This window comes from Oncorhynchus tshawytscha, linkage group LG21 (genome assembly GCF_018296145.1).
Source record: "Oncorhynchus tshawytscha isolate Ot180627B linkage group LG21, Otsh_v2.0, whole genome shotgun sequence".
Taxonomy (NCBI): domain Eukaryota; kingdom Metazoa; phylum Chordata; class Actinopteri; order Salmoniformes; family Salmonidae; genus Oncorhynchus; species Oncorhynchus tshawytscha.
Window position 1 is genome coordinate 25083049 of NC_056449.1, and position 15556 is coordinate 25098604.

The 15556-nt window shown below is 40.2% G+C and overlaps 1 protein-coding gene across 1 annotated transcript; it reads right to left on the reverse strand.

Moving 5' to 3' along the window:
• Positions 1–11974: 11974 nt before the first annotated feature.
• On the reverse strand, positions 11975–15368 carry LOC112220539 (F-box/LRR-repeat protein 12; the record flags this gene model as incomplete). The annotated part of the gene is made up of 4 exons (XM_024382397.2): positions 11975–13887; positions 14770–14845; positions 14958–14985; positions 15326–15368. Coding segments are annotated over 4 exons (1176 nt in total), but the record flags the coding sequence as incomplete, so codon positions are not given.
• Positions 15369–15556: the final 188 nt, after the last annotated feature.

Here is a 15556-nt window from a genome sequence, read left to right on the forward strand (position 1 = left end):
TTGTCGTGACCGCTCCTTCCTGTGGATTTCTGAACATAACGCGACAAACAAACTGAGGTATTTTGGCTATAAAAATAATCTTTATGGAACAAAAGGAACATTTGTTGTGTAACTGGGAGTCTTGTGAGTGAAAACATCCGAAGATAATCAAAGGTAAACAATTAATTTGATTGCTTTTCTGATTTTCATGACCTAGATACTTAATGCTTAGTGTCCATAATGTTATGTTATGCTATTGATAAACTTACACAAACGCTTGAATTGCTTTCGCTGTAAAGCATAACTTCTAAATCTGAGACGACCGGTGTATTAACAAAAGGCTAAGTTGTGTTTTGCAATATTTCACTTGTGATTTCATGAATATTAATATTTTTTTAATAATATTATTTGACTGTGGCGCTATGCTATTCAGCGTCTGTGCTGACGAAAATGATCCCGCTAACGGGATGGGTAGCGTCAAGAAGTTAAGCTTAAAAAAGGGTTCTATAGAACCGTCGACAGGATTGTCTCAGAGTTGAATGAACTCCTAACCCTGAACAATATGGAAATACTCTTGATCTACAACCCTATACATAAACGTGTACAAATCTCAAGGGATGCTGATGGGGGTATAAAGACCAGTGGTAATTTAGCCTACATGTTGGGGATGGGTCCCAATAAATGGACGTATGTGAAAGATAAATTATTCCCATTCCCTGCGGATATACATGCAGGGTTTTACAACATATTTGTGTATACCGACATCATATCCTATCAAAGGGTAGGAGACAGGTGTGTGCCCCTCCTGAGAACAGTTTATAAAGAGGGAAAGGATGGCGATATAGTCACTTAACTATGACAAGCCACACTACCTGTACCTGTAAACAAGAAATATATTGAAAACATTCTGGTTGAGCTTAAAAAGAATCAGAACGAAAACATCGAATTTACTTATGGTAAAACGATTGCAAAACTCCACTTTAGACCCACCAAAACCTCTCTACATATATAATATATTATTCGTATTATATATTTTTATTTTCTATAAACATAATACAAATAAATTAAAATGGTTATGGAACACAACCACCATCTCGACCCTAACCGTTATGTTTCATACTATGTTGATCAAGTGGGTAATGGGTTACCCGGCTATTATGGATCCCCGACCATGTACGTTTCGGGGATAGGCGGTATATTTCGTAACATCTTTAGGATGCGGCAGGGTAGCCTAGTGGTTAGAGCATTGGACTAGTAACCAGAAGGTTGCAAGTTCAAACCCCCGAGCTGACAAGGTACAAATCTGTCGTTCTGCCCCTGAACAGGCACTGTTCCTAGGCTGTCATTGAAAATAAGAATTTGTTCTTAACTGACTAGTTAAATAAAAAGGATGGTTTATGAAGAGAGGCCTCAGCATATCCAATCCACATTTAAAATCAGCAGCTAAAAATATAGTAAGTGAGGTTATAGCCAATGTAGCCATGCTATGACCAGAAGGGAGTCATCAGATGCTGAGCATCAAGAAGGCTCGGGGCTTATGATGTTGTCTCGAAGACCAAAAAAGAGACCTCCGGGTATAAGGAGCAGGCCAGCCCCTAAAAAGCAGAGGTTAACCGTTAAAAGTCAAAGACGTGGTAAAGTGAGGAGGACTGGACCAAAAAGAATACTCAGAAGTATTTTCTAAAAGAACAACATGGCTCTTTTACACCGCATGTCCTCTGAAGCTATAAAGACAGAGCTTGATCTTTTCACGGCTCCCTTAACCCAACATTCAGTAGAGAGGTCCAGTTATGTGGAGATCGCACCACTCTCTGCCATTACAGACAACGGTCCTATAGAATTTTTCTTTCCATGCCACGGTGACAACTATCTGGACCTCAACAACACCTTGCATTTACGTCTAAAAGTGACCAAAAGAGATGGTACTAATATTGCAAACGATGCCAAAGTGAGTCTCATTAATTACCCCTTGGCCACCATCTTCTCCCAAGAGGATGTGACTTTGGGTGAATGCCTAATCAGTCAAAGCAGTGCCACCTACCCTTATAGGGCCGTCATGGAGTGTTTACTCAACTACTCCGAAGACACTCTCAAGCAAGGATACTGCAGGAGTTTCTATGGAATCAATAGACCCTTCCACCGATGCAAACAAAGGACTGGAGGCACAAGAGTTTCTGCTAGGGCCTATACACTCTGACATTTTCTTTCAAGAACATTTACTCTTAAATTCGGTTGATTTAAGAATAAATTTAACCAGGGCCAAGGATGAGTTTTGTCTGATGTCTGTCCAAGACGGTGACTTTAGTTTAAAAGTGTTGGGGGCAACGCTTTTTATTTTAAAAAGTGTCTATCTCCAGCAGTTCGTCTGGGTCACTCACATGCTTTGATGAAAGGCAATGTCCTTTACCCTCTCCAAAGAATTACCATGAAAACCTTTAGCATAACCGTGGGCAGTAGAATCTGCAGTCAAGAAAACCTTTTTCTAGGCCCTTTACACCGCTACATGGTTATAGGTTTGGTTGATCACGCCTCTTATACGGGCAGCTTACATAAAAATTAATTTTCAACACTTCAATGCAGAGTATGTAGCTCTCTGTCAGGATGGATGATGATGACACCTCAGGAAATCTGTCTGTGGTGTCCCAAGGTAACCTCAGGCTAGAAATGTGTTTCCGCACACCTTTAGCATGATTGTTTATGCATGCTCTCATTCAATCTTTGAAGTGAATGCCCGAAGACAGGTCTTAGTGGTGTCATGACTGTCCTGATCAGGTCAGGTTACAGGAGACCACAATTCTACAGATGATCTCTCAACCCCAACAGAGGAGGAGAGATCTAGGGGTCTGAAGATGTGTTTTATGACCCCTCACGCCCATGGTAACTCTTAGGCCTCAGACAAATTCCTTTTGTCCTGTTACTATGGAGAACCAGCCTCAGAACATTAAACATGAAATAAAGGGACTTTGGAACAATGGTTTCCGTCAGCCACAATGGTGGTCATGACAATAGATGGAATATGAAAATGTATGTCATTTTTGTTTTGTTATTAAAGGTTAATAGATTACATTATTACGAAAACATTGTAACGTCAAATGTTTACCTAGTATATGTTTGATGTTTATACATTGTACGTTGTATGGAAAATGTCCAAATCAAAGAGAATGTTTTGGTAAAGATGAAATGTGAAGTTAGTTGTCTAAAATTGGATTTGAGTCAAATCTAGACCTTGCCTCTTAAGCCATTTTCTCAAACGCAGCGCAGGAGAAAAACACCCGGGTTTTGTTTGATAAAGGGGGCTGTGGCAGCTGTCCGTGAAAATCTTCAAAGTTGAATCCTCCGGATGGAAAATGTAATCCATATGGCCATCACTCATATCCAGCACTACCTTAAAACATTCAGGGGCCTCACACAGAATGTCCTCTATGTTTTTGTCATTGTGTTCTTGACTCGAGGCACAAAGTACACCTACAATTGGCCTAGGAGTCATGTTTAAATTGTTGTTTAGTGTTTGGGGTTTATTTTCATTTCTTGTTTGGTGTTCTGGGGTTTATTTATAATGTGGCTGCCCCCCAATAACCCAGGACATTCCTGTTTCATAGACAACAGCCCTAAGGTCACTACAACAGGGTGGGGTCCATACTCTTTGAAATGTTCAAACACATCACCCAGTTCAACGAGGTCCCTACATATCAATCATCATGACAGCTTCAAAGGGACATATGCACTATCTGGTTAAATAAACACTCATGATCTTGATTGGTGATCTCAACTGGTGTGGTTAAAGCCGGTGTCTGATGATTTAAAAATGTTTTGTAATTCTATGAATCTTACCCAGTTGATTAACTCACCCACTCGCCCAAATCTTAAATGCCCAGATAAATCTATCCTCATTGATTTAATATTGACAAATGTTCCACATAAATATTCTGCGGTTGGTGTTTTTTGTAATGATTTAAGTGACCATTGTGCTGTTGTTGCTGTTAGAAATAAGACAAACCCATGTTTTATTCGTAAGAGAAATTTGAAGTGTTTTAATGAGCAGGCTTTCTTTCATTATTTATTTTATTTTGACTGGAGCAAGATTGAGCTTATCCCTGATGTGGAAACTGCCTGGAAATTCTTTCATGGTGGTTTTTCCCAAATAGTAAACAAACATGCCCCATTCCGCAGGTTCAGGGTTAAAGGGCGGGATAATCCATGGTTTTCTTCTGAGCTGTCTTGTATTATTCACGACCGTAATCCAGCCTGGGCTAAAGCAAGGAAATCATGTTCTGATGCTGATTGGCTTATTTTTAGGCAGTTACGAAACAAGTGTTCTTTTCTTCTCAGGAAGGCCAAGTCTGAATATTTTATGTCTGTTACCACTGATAACCTGAATGACCCTAGAAAGTTTTGGAAGGCTATTAAGTCTATGTCTGGGAACAGTAATATTAATGAATTACCATCATGTGTTTTGAAAGAATCTGTTGCTATATATGACAAAACTGAAATGCTGAATTGTTTCAATGAGCACTTTGTATCATCTGGTAGGCTGGTTGATTCAGTGTTCTCTGTCTCTGTACAACCCTGTGTGGATGAACCAGTGAGAGCTGGTCAAACTTTTAGCTTTTTGCCATTCTCAGTGCAGGTGGTACATAAAGCCCTGAAATCCTTAGATCAGAGAAAGCCTGCAGGTCATGATCTTTTGGATCCCTGCTTTTTAAATCCGGCAGCTGATTTCATAGCTGAACCACTTACATCTCTGTTCAATCTAACCCTGGAATGTAATGAAATTCCAAAGATCTGGAAATCAGCATTTGTCCTACCACTTCTAAAAGGGGGAGATCCAACTCTTAAATAATTATAGGCCAATCTCAAAGCTGTCACCCCTGGTGAAAATACTTGAAACCCTTGTAAGTGAACAGCTAAAATAGTTTTTATTTACTAACTCTATTTTATCAATGTACCAATCAGGCTTCAGGAAGAAGCATTGCACAATTACAGCAGCCATAAAGGTTTTAAATGATATCACTGAAGCCATTAACAAAAAACAGCACTGTGTCTCACTTTTTATTGATCTCTCTAAGGCTTTTGATACAGTTGATCATGCTATACTAAGGCAGAGATTGTCGAGTGTAGGTCTTTCGGAGCATGCAGGTACATGGTTTGCTAACTATCTGTCTGATAGAACTCAGTGCACTCAATTATGTCTGTTAAATTGTCTGTATTGAATGGTGTGCCCCAAGGCTCTGTACTTGGTCCTCTCTTATTCACTATTTATATAAATGATTTAGACAAAAATGTCCAAAATGCACAACTTCATTTTTATGCTGATGATACTGTTATTTACTGTTGTGCCTCGTCTCTTACAAAAGCTTTCCAGAACATGTAAACTGCTTTTTATACTGTTCAACATACCTTGTGTCAATTGAAGCTTATCCTCAATACTGAGAAAACTAAACTAATAGTGTTTTCTAATGCAAGAAATAGACCTCTGAATCGTTCACCTATTACTACCTGTCAGGGCAAGGAGATTGAGGTTGTAACCTCATATAAATATCTTGGAATTTTAATTGATGATGGCCTCTCTTTTAAATTGCATATTCAACAACTTGCAAAACAATTGAAGCTGAAATTGGGATTTTATTTTAGGAATAAGGCCTGTTTTTCTTTTGAAGCCAGAAGGAGGCTAGTATGAGCTACATTTATGCCTTTACTAGACTATGGGGATATTTTATATATGAATGCTTCCGCTCAGTGTTTGAGATCAATTGACACTCTTTACCATGGCACTTTGAGATTTATTTTAAACTGCAAAACCCTTACGCACCACTGCACTTAGTATACCAGGGTTGGCTGGCCTTCTCTAGTCACTCGTAGGCTCAGTCACTGGTATACTTTGATTTACAAAGCCATTTTGGGTTTACTACCTTTTTATTTGTGCATTTTTATTGTTCATAAATGTGGTGGGTACTCTCTTCGTTCGCTGGACTTTATTCTGCTAACTGTTCCAAATGTCCGAACTGAATTTGGTAAAAGGGCTTTTATGTACTCGGTGCCATCGTCTTGGAACACCTTACAAAATACTTTTAAACTGGAAGAACTTGTCCCGATTGGTGTTTTTGAATCACTGATGAAGGATTTTGAGGCTGATTCCCTGACCTATCAATGTTTTTAATTTGCTGTTTTATACTGTTGTGAATTCAATGGTTTTTACTAGATTACTTGTAGTTTTTATGTTGTCCAGTGGGGCAAAAAAGTATTTAGTCAGCCACCAATTGTGCAAGTTCTCCCACTTAAAAAGATGAGAGAGGCCTGTAATTTTCATCATAGGTACACTTCAACTATGACAGACAAAATGAGAAAAATAAAATCCAGAAAATCACATTGTAGGATTTATAATGAATTTATTTGCAAATTATGGTGGAAAATAAGTATTTGGTCAATAGCAAAAGTTTATCTCAATACTTTGTTATATACCCTTTGTTGGCAATGACAGAGGTCAAACGTTTTCTGTAAGTCTTCACAAGGTTTCACACACTGTTGCTGGTATTTTGGCCCATTCCTCCATGCAGATCTCCTCCTGAGCAGTGATGTTTTGGGGCTGTTGCTGGGCAACACAGACTTTCAACTCCCTCCAATGATTTTCTATGGGGTTGAGATCTGGAGACTGGCTAGGCCACTCCAGGACCTTGAAATGCTTCTTACGAAGCCACTCCTTCATTGCCTCTGGTGGTGTGTTTGGGATCATTGTCATGCTGAAAGACCCAGCCACGTTTCATCTTCAATGTCCTTGCTGATGGAAGGAGGTTTTCACTCAAAATCTCACGATACATGGCCCCATTCATTCTTTCCTTTACACAAATCAGTCGTCCTGGTGCCTTTGCAGACAAACAGCCCCAAAGCATGATGTTTCCACCCCCATGCTTCACAGTAGGTATGGTGTTCTTTGGATGCAACTCAGCATTCTTTGTCCTCCAAACATGACGAGTTGAGTTTTTACCAAAAGGTTATATTTTGGTTTCATCTGACAATATGACATTCTCCCAATCTTCTTCTGGATCATCCAAATGCTCTCTAGCAAACTTCAGATGGGCCTGGACATGTACTGGCTTAAGCAGGGGGACACGTCTGGCACTGCAGGATTTGAGTCCCTGGCGGCGTAGTGTGTTACTGAGGGTAGGCTTTATTACTTTGGTCCCAGCTCTCTGCAGGTCATTCACTAGGTCCCCCCGTGTGGTTCTGGGATTTTTGCTCACCGTTCTTGTGATCATTTTGACCCCACGGGGTGAGATCTTGCGTGGAGCCCCAGATCGAGGGAGATGATCAGTGGTCTTGTATGTCTTCCATTTCCTAATAATTGCTCCCACAGTTGATTTCTTCAAACCAAGCTGCTTACCTATTGCAGATTCAGTCTTCCCAGCCTGGTGCAGGTGTACAATTTTGTTTATGGTGTCCTTTGACAGCTCTTTTGTCTTGGCCATAGTGGAGTTTGGAGTGTGACTGTTTGAGGTTGTGGACAGGTGTCTTTTATACTGATAACACATTCAAACAGGTGCCATTAATACAGGTAACGAGTGGAGGACAGAGAAGCCTCTTAAAGAAGAAGTTACAGGTCTGTGAGAGCCAGAAATCTTGCTTGTTTGTAGGTGACCAAATACTTATTTTCCACTATAATTTGCAAATAAATTCATAAAAAATCCTACAATGTGATTTTCTGGATTTTTTTCCCTCATTTTGTCTGTCATAGTTGAAGTGTACCTATGATGAAAATTACAGGCCTCTCTCATATTTTTAAGTGGGAGAACTTGCACAATTGGTGGCTGACTAAATACTTTTTTGCCCCACTGTATGTCTGTAATTTTTTTGTAATGAATTGGTGTTGCCTATCTTGGCCAGGGCACTCTTGAAAAATAGATTTTAATCTCAATGAGCCCTTCCTGGTTAAAAACAGGTTAAATAAAATAAATAAAACTCACTCTAAGGCGTGAGAACAGAAGGCAGGATGCCCATATATGGGCATACACACCTGACCCATAAAGTAAGGTCATAAATCACACATTTGACGTGTGCCATCTACTGTATTCTCTCTAGGGTTGTACGTGGTAGGATCCTTGATCATTTGTGTGAGATTGAGGGCATCTAGCTTAGATTGTAGGACGGCCAGGGTGTTAAACATATCCCAGTTTAGGTCACCTAACAGTACAAATTCTGAAGATAAATGGGGGGCAATTAATTCACATATGGTGTCCAGGGCACAGCTGGGGGCTGAGGGGGGTCTATAACAACAGTGAGAGTCTTATTTCTGGAAAGGTGGATTTTTAAAAGTAGAAGCTTGAACTGTTTGGGCACAGACCTGGATAGCATGACAGAACTCTGCAGGCTATGTCTGCAGTAGATTGCAACTCCACCCCCTTTGGCAGCTCTATCTTGATGGAAAATGTTGTAGTTGGGGATGGAAATTCAGAATTTTTGTTGTTGAACTTGATTGAGCTCTCAACCTGCTCCACTGCAGCCCCTTCGATGAGAATGGGGAGCGCTCGGTCATCCTTTTTCTGTAGTCCACAATCATCTACTTTATCTTGATCAGTTGAGGGAGAGGTTGTTGTCCTGGCACCACATGGCCAGGTCTCAGAGTGATGTTTTGCCTTATTCATCAACAAAATCCTAAATGTATGAAATACCTTCAAAACTGTCCCTATATGCTCTTTTGTATGTGGGCTAAACAACCATGCTTGATAATCCATATAGGCCTACTGAATGAAATAATAATAACAATAATAATAATAATAATGAAAACATAATGATGCATTAACCTAATATTCATATGGCCTGATAATGACACTGCTTTTGTGAAGAGTAAGCCACCGTAATTGTTATTTTACAATAATGTGCTTTAAATTACGCTAAAATATTATTTAGTACATGGGAAACCAGATGAGGGGAACATATCTCGACAAAGTGGTACAAAAAAGTGAAGGACTGTGTAGTCCACATACTCAGGAAAGGAAAGTCATTGTTAGGAAAGTCGCATAATGAAAATAAATTCTACAGTTGCCAGCCAACTATGGTGCATTTCCATTGAAATATCTTGTGTCGATAAAAACAGAATGTGACGCGAAAAATGTATTATTTTTGGGGGTAATAGCTGCCTTTTATCATAGAATAAAATGAATTCATCAATTAAATTGAAGGTGAACATATAGGCCTATGTAGTACCAAAGTGATAAACATGGTGATTGAAAATAAATTGAAACGTTAGCTCGGCGCTATTTTCGTGGTTGATTGACTGATGTGCTCTGTACAGCACTGATATCAGTACAGATTTCAACGCACTTGATCGATTACAATTGTAATAACTTCTGAATACATTTTTGTTGTTGTCTATCTTTAGAAACTTTCTCCTATATCTGCAGTTTCCATTAGACGTCGTAATGAATTTTTTTGCAACATTTTTTCCCCCTCCATTTTGCGACAATGGAAACATGTCTAATGTAGGCTATATTCACTATATTCACTGACGTAGGCCTACTGATTTCTATAATTCCTTGTAAAATTAGGCTATGGCGTATTTTGATAATTGATTCATCTGGGTGGCTAATTATAAGCCGAAACAGTTACAATACCTTCTTCAATGGATAAGCAGAGTGTAAATAATCAAACTAATCTTAGGAAAACGCTCCAGATAATATGTTAAATATTTCCCTTTTTCATTAAGTCTAGTAGCCTAATCTACAAAACGGATATGAAATAATATTCTCCATACACTCGTTTATTCACCAGGTATTATTTTGGAAAGATATTGTAATTTCTGATGTAAAGGACATAATCTAAACAAGCGCTACTCCACAAAAAATAGCCCCTTTTTTATAGTACTACTAATATTGATTATTTGATTTGATTGAATTTGCAGTGAGCTGACTTACTGTACATTTACACACGCCGAAACAGGCCATTTTTACACAGTGATAAAGGCATTGCAGAATGCACACACATACTGTATCTGAGAACAAATACTATGTGAGGATAGAAGTGATTCCCTGAGGTGCGACCTAGATCCACAAATACCATTAAGGTTAACTAAAAAACCACGCTCACTTGTTCCGCCACAACAGTAGAATGTCTTCTCTAAACAGTCATCTTCAGTCTTGAGAAGACCTACTCTTTCCCACCCAAAGTACATCCCGTCTTCCAATCTTTAACTAGTTCAAACTATTGAACATCATGTACTCTTTGCTCCCGATTGGCAGCAGTCTAAGGCACTATCTCAGTGGAAGAGGTGTCACTACAGTCCCTGGTTCGAATCCAGGCTGAATCAGATGCGGCCGTGATTGGGAGTACCATAGGGCGGCGCACAATTGGCCCAGCGTCGTGGGTATGTCATCATTGTAAATAAGAATTTATTCTTAACCGACATGCCAAGTTAAATCAAATAAAAATAAATAAAACACTCTGTACCAGAAACCATGACAGAGTAGCAAATGTCTCTCTGTTCACTGGATGTTGTAGCAGTTTCATACCAACCAGTCTGTAATGATGCATGTTTATGTCATTAAGAATGACTATATACAGTCAGCTACAAAAGTATTGGGAGTGAAATTTGTTTTGTTTTGGCTCTGTACTCCATCACTTTGGATTTTAAATAAAACAATGACTGAGGTTAAAGTACAGACTATCAGCTTTACATTTAGGGTATTTTCATCCATATCCTGAATAATGGAGTGAGAAAGTTAGACCCACAAATACCATACCCCCAACACATGCTAACCTCTCACTTACAATAAAAGGAGACTTTAGCATTTTTTTGAGGGGGTAGGATATTTGTGCATCTCACTTTCATACTGATCATTATTCATGATTTATTCAGGAATATCCGTAATCATGGTAGCATCCACATTAATGTAGAAGTGTTTAGAAACATATCCTATTCTTATTTACAATAAAAGAGATTCCAAAATGACAATATTATTTACCCTTTCTATTGGGCACAAAATAATTTAAAACACAACCAAAATAAACATTTGGCTTGACGTAGCCATTGTGTGCTAGGAATATGGGACCAAATACTTAACTTTTTACTACTTTAATACAAAGTTAATGTGTCCCAATACTTTTGGTCCCTTAAAATGAGGGGAATATGTAAAGTGCTGTAACTTATAAACAGTTCACCCGATATGCATGAAAATACTCCCATATTAAAATGGACAGCCTGCACTTTAACTTCAGTCATTGTATCATTTCAAATCCAAAGTTCTAGAGTACCGAGCCAAAACAACCAAAACAATGTGTCACGCTCACAATACGTTTGAGCCAACTGTAAATTATTATTCTCAAAACAACAATGAGCCTTTTAGCCATGCTCTACCACCATGCTATTGGCCACATCTCATGGCTCTTTCAGCCCGTCACTATCAGCATTTGCATTTTCACATGTACCCCAAAGTTCTGTATTAAAACTTTTACCAAATCCTGGAACTTAAGTCTCCTCTTTCACCTTCTCAAAGGCAACGTGCTACTGCAAAATTACCGCTTACAATGAGAATAGTCCATTAGACACTTACGTTCAGTAATGCATTTCACTACCATTCACTATGACTGCAGGCCTACTGATGTGTTATTGGCTGAAATATACTAATGTTTTCAGGTCAAATGTATTTATATAGCCCTTCTTAAATCAGCTGTTATATCAAAGTGCTGTACAGAAACCCAGCCTAAAACCCCAAGCAATGCAGGTGTAGAAGCAGAGTTTTGTGTTGCATTATTAGGTTAGGCTGTTGTCTTATGGCTGTGTCACATTTGAGGATTAAAACGGTTTTAAATGGTCTTCCATCTCTTGTGCACGCTGAACTACTTGCACAGTTTATAATTTTATCATGAAAGAACATTGACTCCCCCCTCCCCGACATATCATGGTATCCCAATGTCCTTTCCTTTGTTCTGAATTACTTACAAAGCATATATAGGAGTTCAACCCTGAAACATTATTCATAGATAATAATTTCCCACACACATAAAATACATTGTGCCATTTTTATTTACCACAGTTTCTTGATGGAAAAAGCTTAACAGTTTTCATTTCTACTTTCTCGTAATTAATACAGATAACATACTGCTTTGGAGAATCACACAACTCAAGTGGGGATAAGTGTATTTTTCCAGTTAGCAAAACATAGTGAGCTACAGCTAATTTTAACTGCAATGGTTTGGAAATTGCATAATACCAGCAACGGACTGATAACTGTCCAAGCTGTTATTTAAACCCCCCACCCACCCAGAGTTCCAATATATTTCGCCGTCAATGTGACGTCCTACCTGCTACACAGAAACCAACCAAAATCTACTTCCCTCAATATTTCCATTCACAAGATAGAATGAATGCACACATCAGCCACCGAGAACAGAACCTCTGCAATTATTGAGCTTGCCATTAGATGCAACGCAAGCAGTACAGCAGCTTTCAATGTTTTCAAAGGAAGAATTCCCTCAATGGCTGATGGCAGTGCTGGACATCCAATGGCTGTAGCAGGTCCGTTACAGTACATGATTGAAGTCATCATTTATTGGTCACTGCGATGCTTCTCTGGTGTACAATTAAAACAAGCTTTTAAGTTTAACCACTTCCTTACACACATTTAGACTAAAAGAGGAACCACCACTTATCCATTGTTGATGGGAATACGGCAAACAGGCACTTCCTCTCATAATGGTTTAATGGGCGTCACAGGAACTGTCCCTTTGTTCAATAGCATAGCTGTAAGCGAGTTTAAAATTGTTGCAGGTTTCTATTTTTTTACACATGTGAATGAAGGTAAAGCATGAGTTTGCAACAGGCTGAATTGAGAGGAATGTTTTACAACAGTAGAATAAGGGACCAAATGTGTAACATATCCAGTATGTAATCTAGTCTGAGGTTATTGTAACGGTGCAGTTGGTGAACACCAGTGCACATTGTGGCAGCAGAGCAGCAAGTGAGCGGCGCAGACTTGGCACGGGGTCATTCTCCTCCAGTTTATCATCACCATTATCTGTGCCACCCTCCCTCCCCTCCTCACCCTCTCCCTGCCTCTCCACCTCCCCCTCTCTCTCTGGTGTCTTTGGGCAAACCTGGAAGAACACCTCGCAGAACTCCAACCGGCGCAGGTCCCGCAGTGTCCTGCAGCTACGTAGCACCTGCATCTCTCTCAGCTTGCAGCATCTCAGGCGCAGGCGCTTCAGGTCCCTCAGACGGCTGGCGGACAGCAGGCCTGGTCCCACCTCCTTACCGCCAAGGCTTAGTTCCTCTAGGCCCAGCCAGCCCACGCCGAGCCCCAGGGAGGCCATTTGCAGCTGGGCGCCCGGCCGCCCAAAGTGCCCTATTTCCAAGTACTTGAGCCTGGAGAGCCCGTTTAAGCCCGAGTCGGTTTCTTGGGCGGCACTGCGCCTAAGGCCTTCCGCTGTGACACGAAGGACGTTGCGGAGCTCTAGGCGGCTAAGCCTTAACCAAGACGCCAGACTCTGCAGGTGCTGGTCTGTGAAGGAGGGCACGTTGTCAAGGACCATCGTCTCAATGGCAATCCCTGATGTGGAGGCAGGCACTTTCCCAGCTTGAACACGTCCCTGTTGCTGAGTAGCAGCGGTTGATGCCATTCCAGCTTGTTTCTCAGGACTGAGTGGGGTCTGGGTGAAAAAGCCCTGTGGTAGCTCGCAGCCACGCAACTCTAGGACCTGCAGTGTTGTGGGCAGGAGCTGGCAACTGTGCAAGCCTCTCAGGTCTGCGTGCAGCAGGGAAAGACTACGCAGACGGGGACACCTGGAGGACAAAGCCTTGAGCCAGGACTCTGAGAGAAAGGCCCCACCTCTAGCAGAGAGCAGCAAGCCACGTAGCCGCAGGCATCGGAGCCCAGTGCCCAGATACTGGCGTAGAAGAACCCACAGCATGCGCGATGTCACCTGACCCAAAATGGACACCAAGGGCAGGATGAGCAGTTGAAGAATGAAAACATCCAATGAGGGAGAGATGGGGAAGAAACAATGCATCAGTGTTTGAGCGATGACTTGAAAGTTCTGTAGTTAGCTAGTCAACAGGTAGGAAATAGGCAGTGCTGGGGAGTAGTGAACTACATGTAGTTCAACTAGTAATTTACCTACATTTTGCAGTAGGTTGGTGGTAGTTGAACTAAATTCAAACCAGGTAGTGATTTCAGTAGTTCATTACCATATCGCTAACTACTAGAACTACACCTTTACTTGCAAAGAATTAAGTGTGTTTTTAGTAGGCAATAATTTCCTTTCATTTTCAGGATTCAACCTTCATAATTCTCACTTGAAACAGTTTGTGTTTAATAGGCTACATTAAATTAACATATGACCCCCAAAGTCATCGTTCTTGCAATTTGTAGCCAGACACTTAAAATTATACAATTCCACAAAATAGTTTGGATGTAGTGAACTACTTTTTCAAAGTAACTTTAGTTAAGTAAACCATATATGTCTTAATAAGGGTAGCTTTAGTGTAGGTTAACTTCTTCTAGTGTTAATTGGTAATTTTGTAAATTATACACATTTTCAGAGTAACTTCCCCCAACACTGGAAATAAGCCTGCAATGAAAGTATCAACATTGCATTTTGTTGCAGAATGAGAGAGGTCTCAAACAAGTAGCTATCAATAATAAAATCAAGTCTTCTGAAATATCATTGAATGTAGAACCTGATAAACATGGCTATATCACAAAATGGCTGACGTCTTTAGACAGACATGGTAGCCTCAGAAATCTTTTCATGACAAATCTTGAAATGGTAAGATCAACATGCAATAACGGACACCATTCTTACCCCTTTCCATGCAGTTAGATCAACAACTCGCCATAATCTTTGGTCTTTTACAAGACGTCTCCATCTCTTACACACCCTGCAAATACACCACATGAATGACATGACAAAGAGAAGTGTTCTTCAAGCTAACATTGACGTTATCACGAAAATTGATATTGAGCAATTCGACTTCAGCTAACTTGTTTTACCTTCCTGATCGGATGAGCTCTCGCACACCTAAATATGATAAAATATCAATTAAAATGTTCTCTGGAAAGTAATCGAGGGTAGAAGTTCTGAAGTCTGCCATTTTGTAAACAAAAAGTACCGTCGAGTACACGGACAAAATACACCGACGTACCAAAGTTGCATTCAAGTAATAAACCCCGCAGAAACGGGTGCTAAAAGCCACAACGTTCCGAAATACTACATGCTCGAAATTAGCACATTTTATGTGACCGTACCAAATATATACAATGGCTTAAACATTTTAAATAATAAATAAGCATAACGGCATAATTTCCGAAGCATATATCACCAAAACTCCTGTGTAAATGCAGCAAACATTGCCCCTTACATGCTGACCAGACCGGACACGTTGCGTGCGCGAGCGTCGCAAAATAAATTTAGAAATCCATGTTATTCAATTATTGCACCCACACTGCTCTAGCGTGCCAACGAGCGTCTGCGTTGCCAAGGGCAAAACTAAATGTCATTCCTATTTCTGACGCAGATCGCGCTGAAAGTCCTGCTGCTCCCATCTGCTCGTTCCTTTATAGAAGCTGGTACCCACGTGCCATCTCCATAT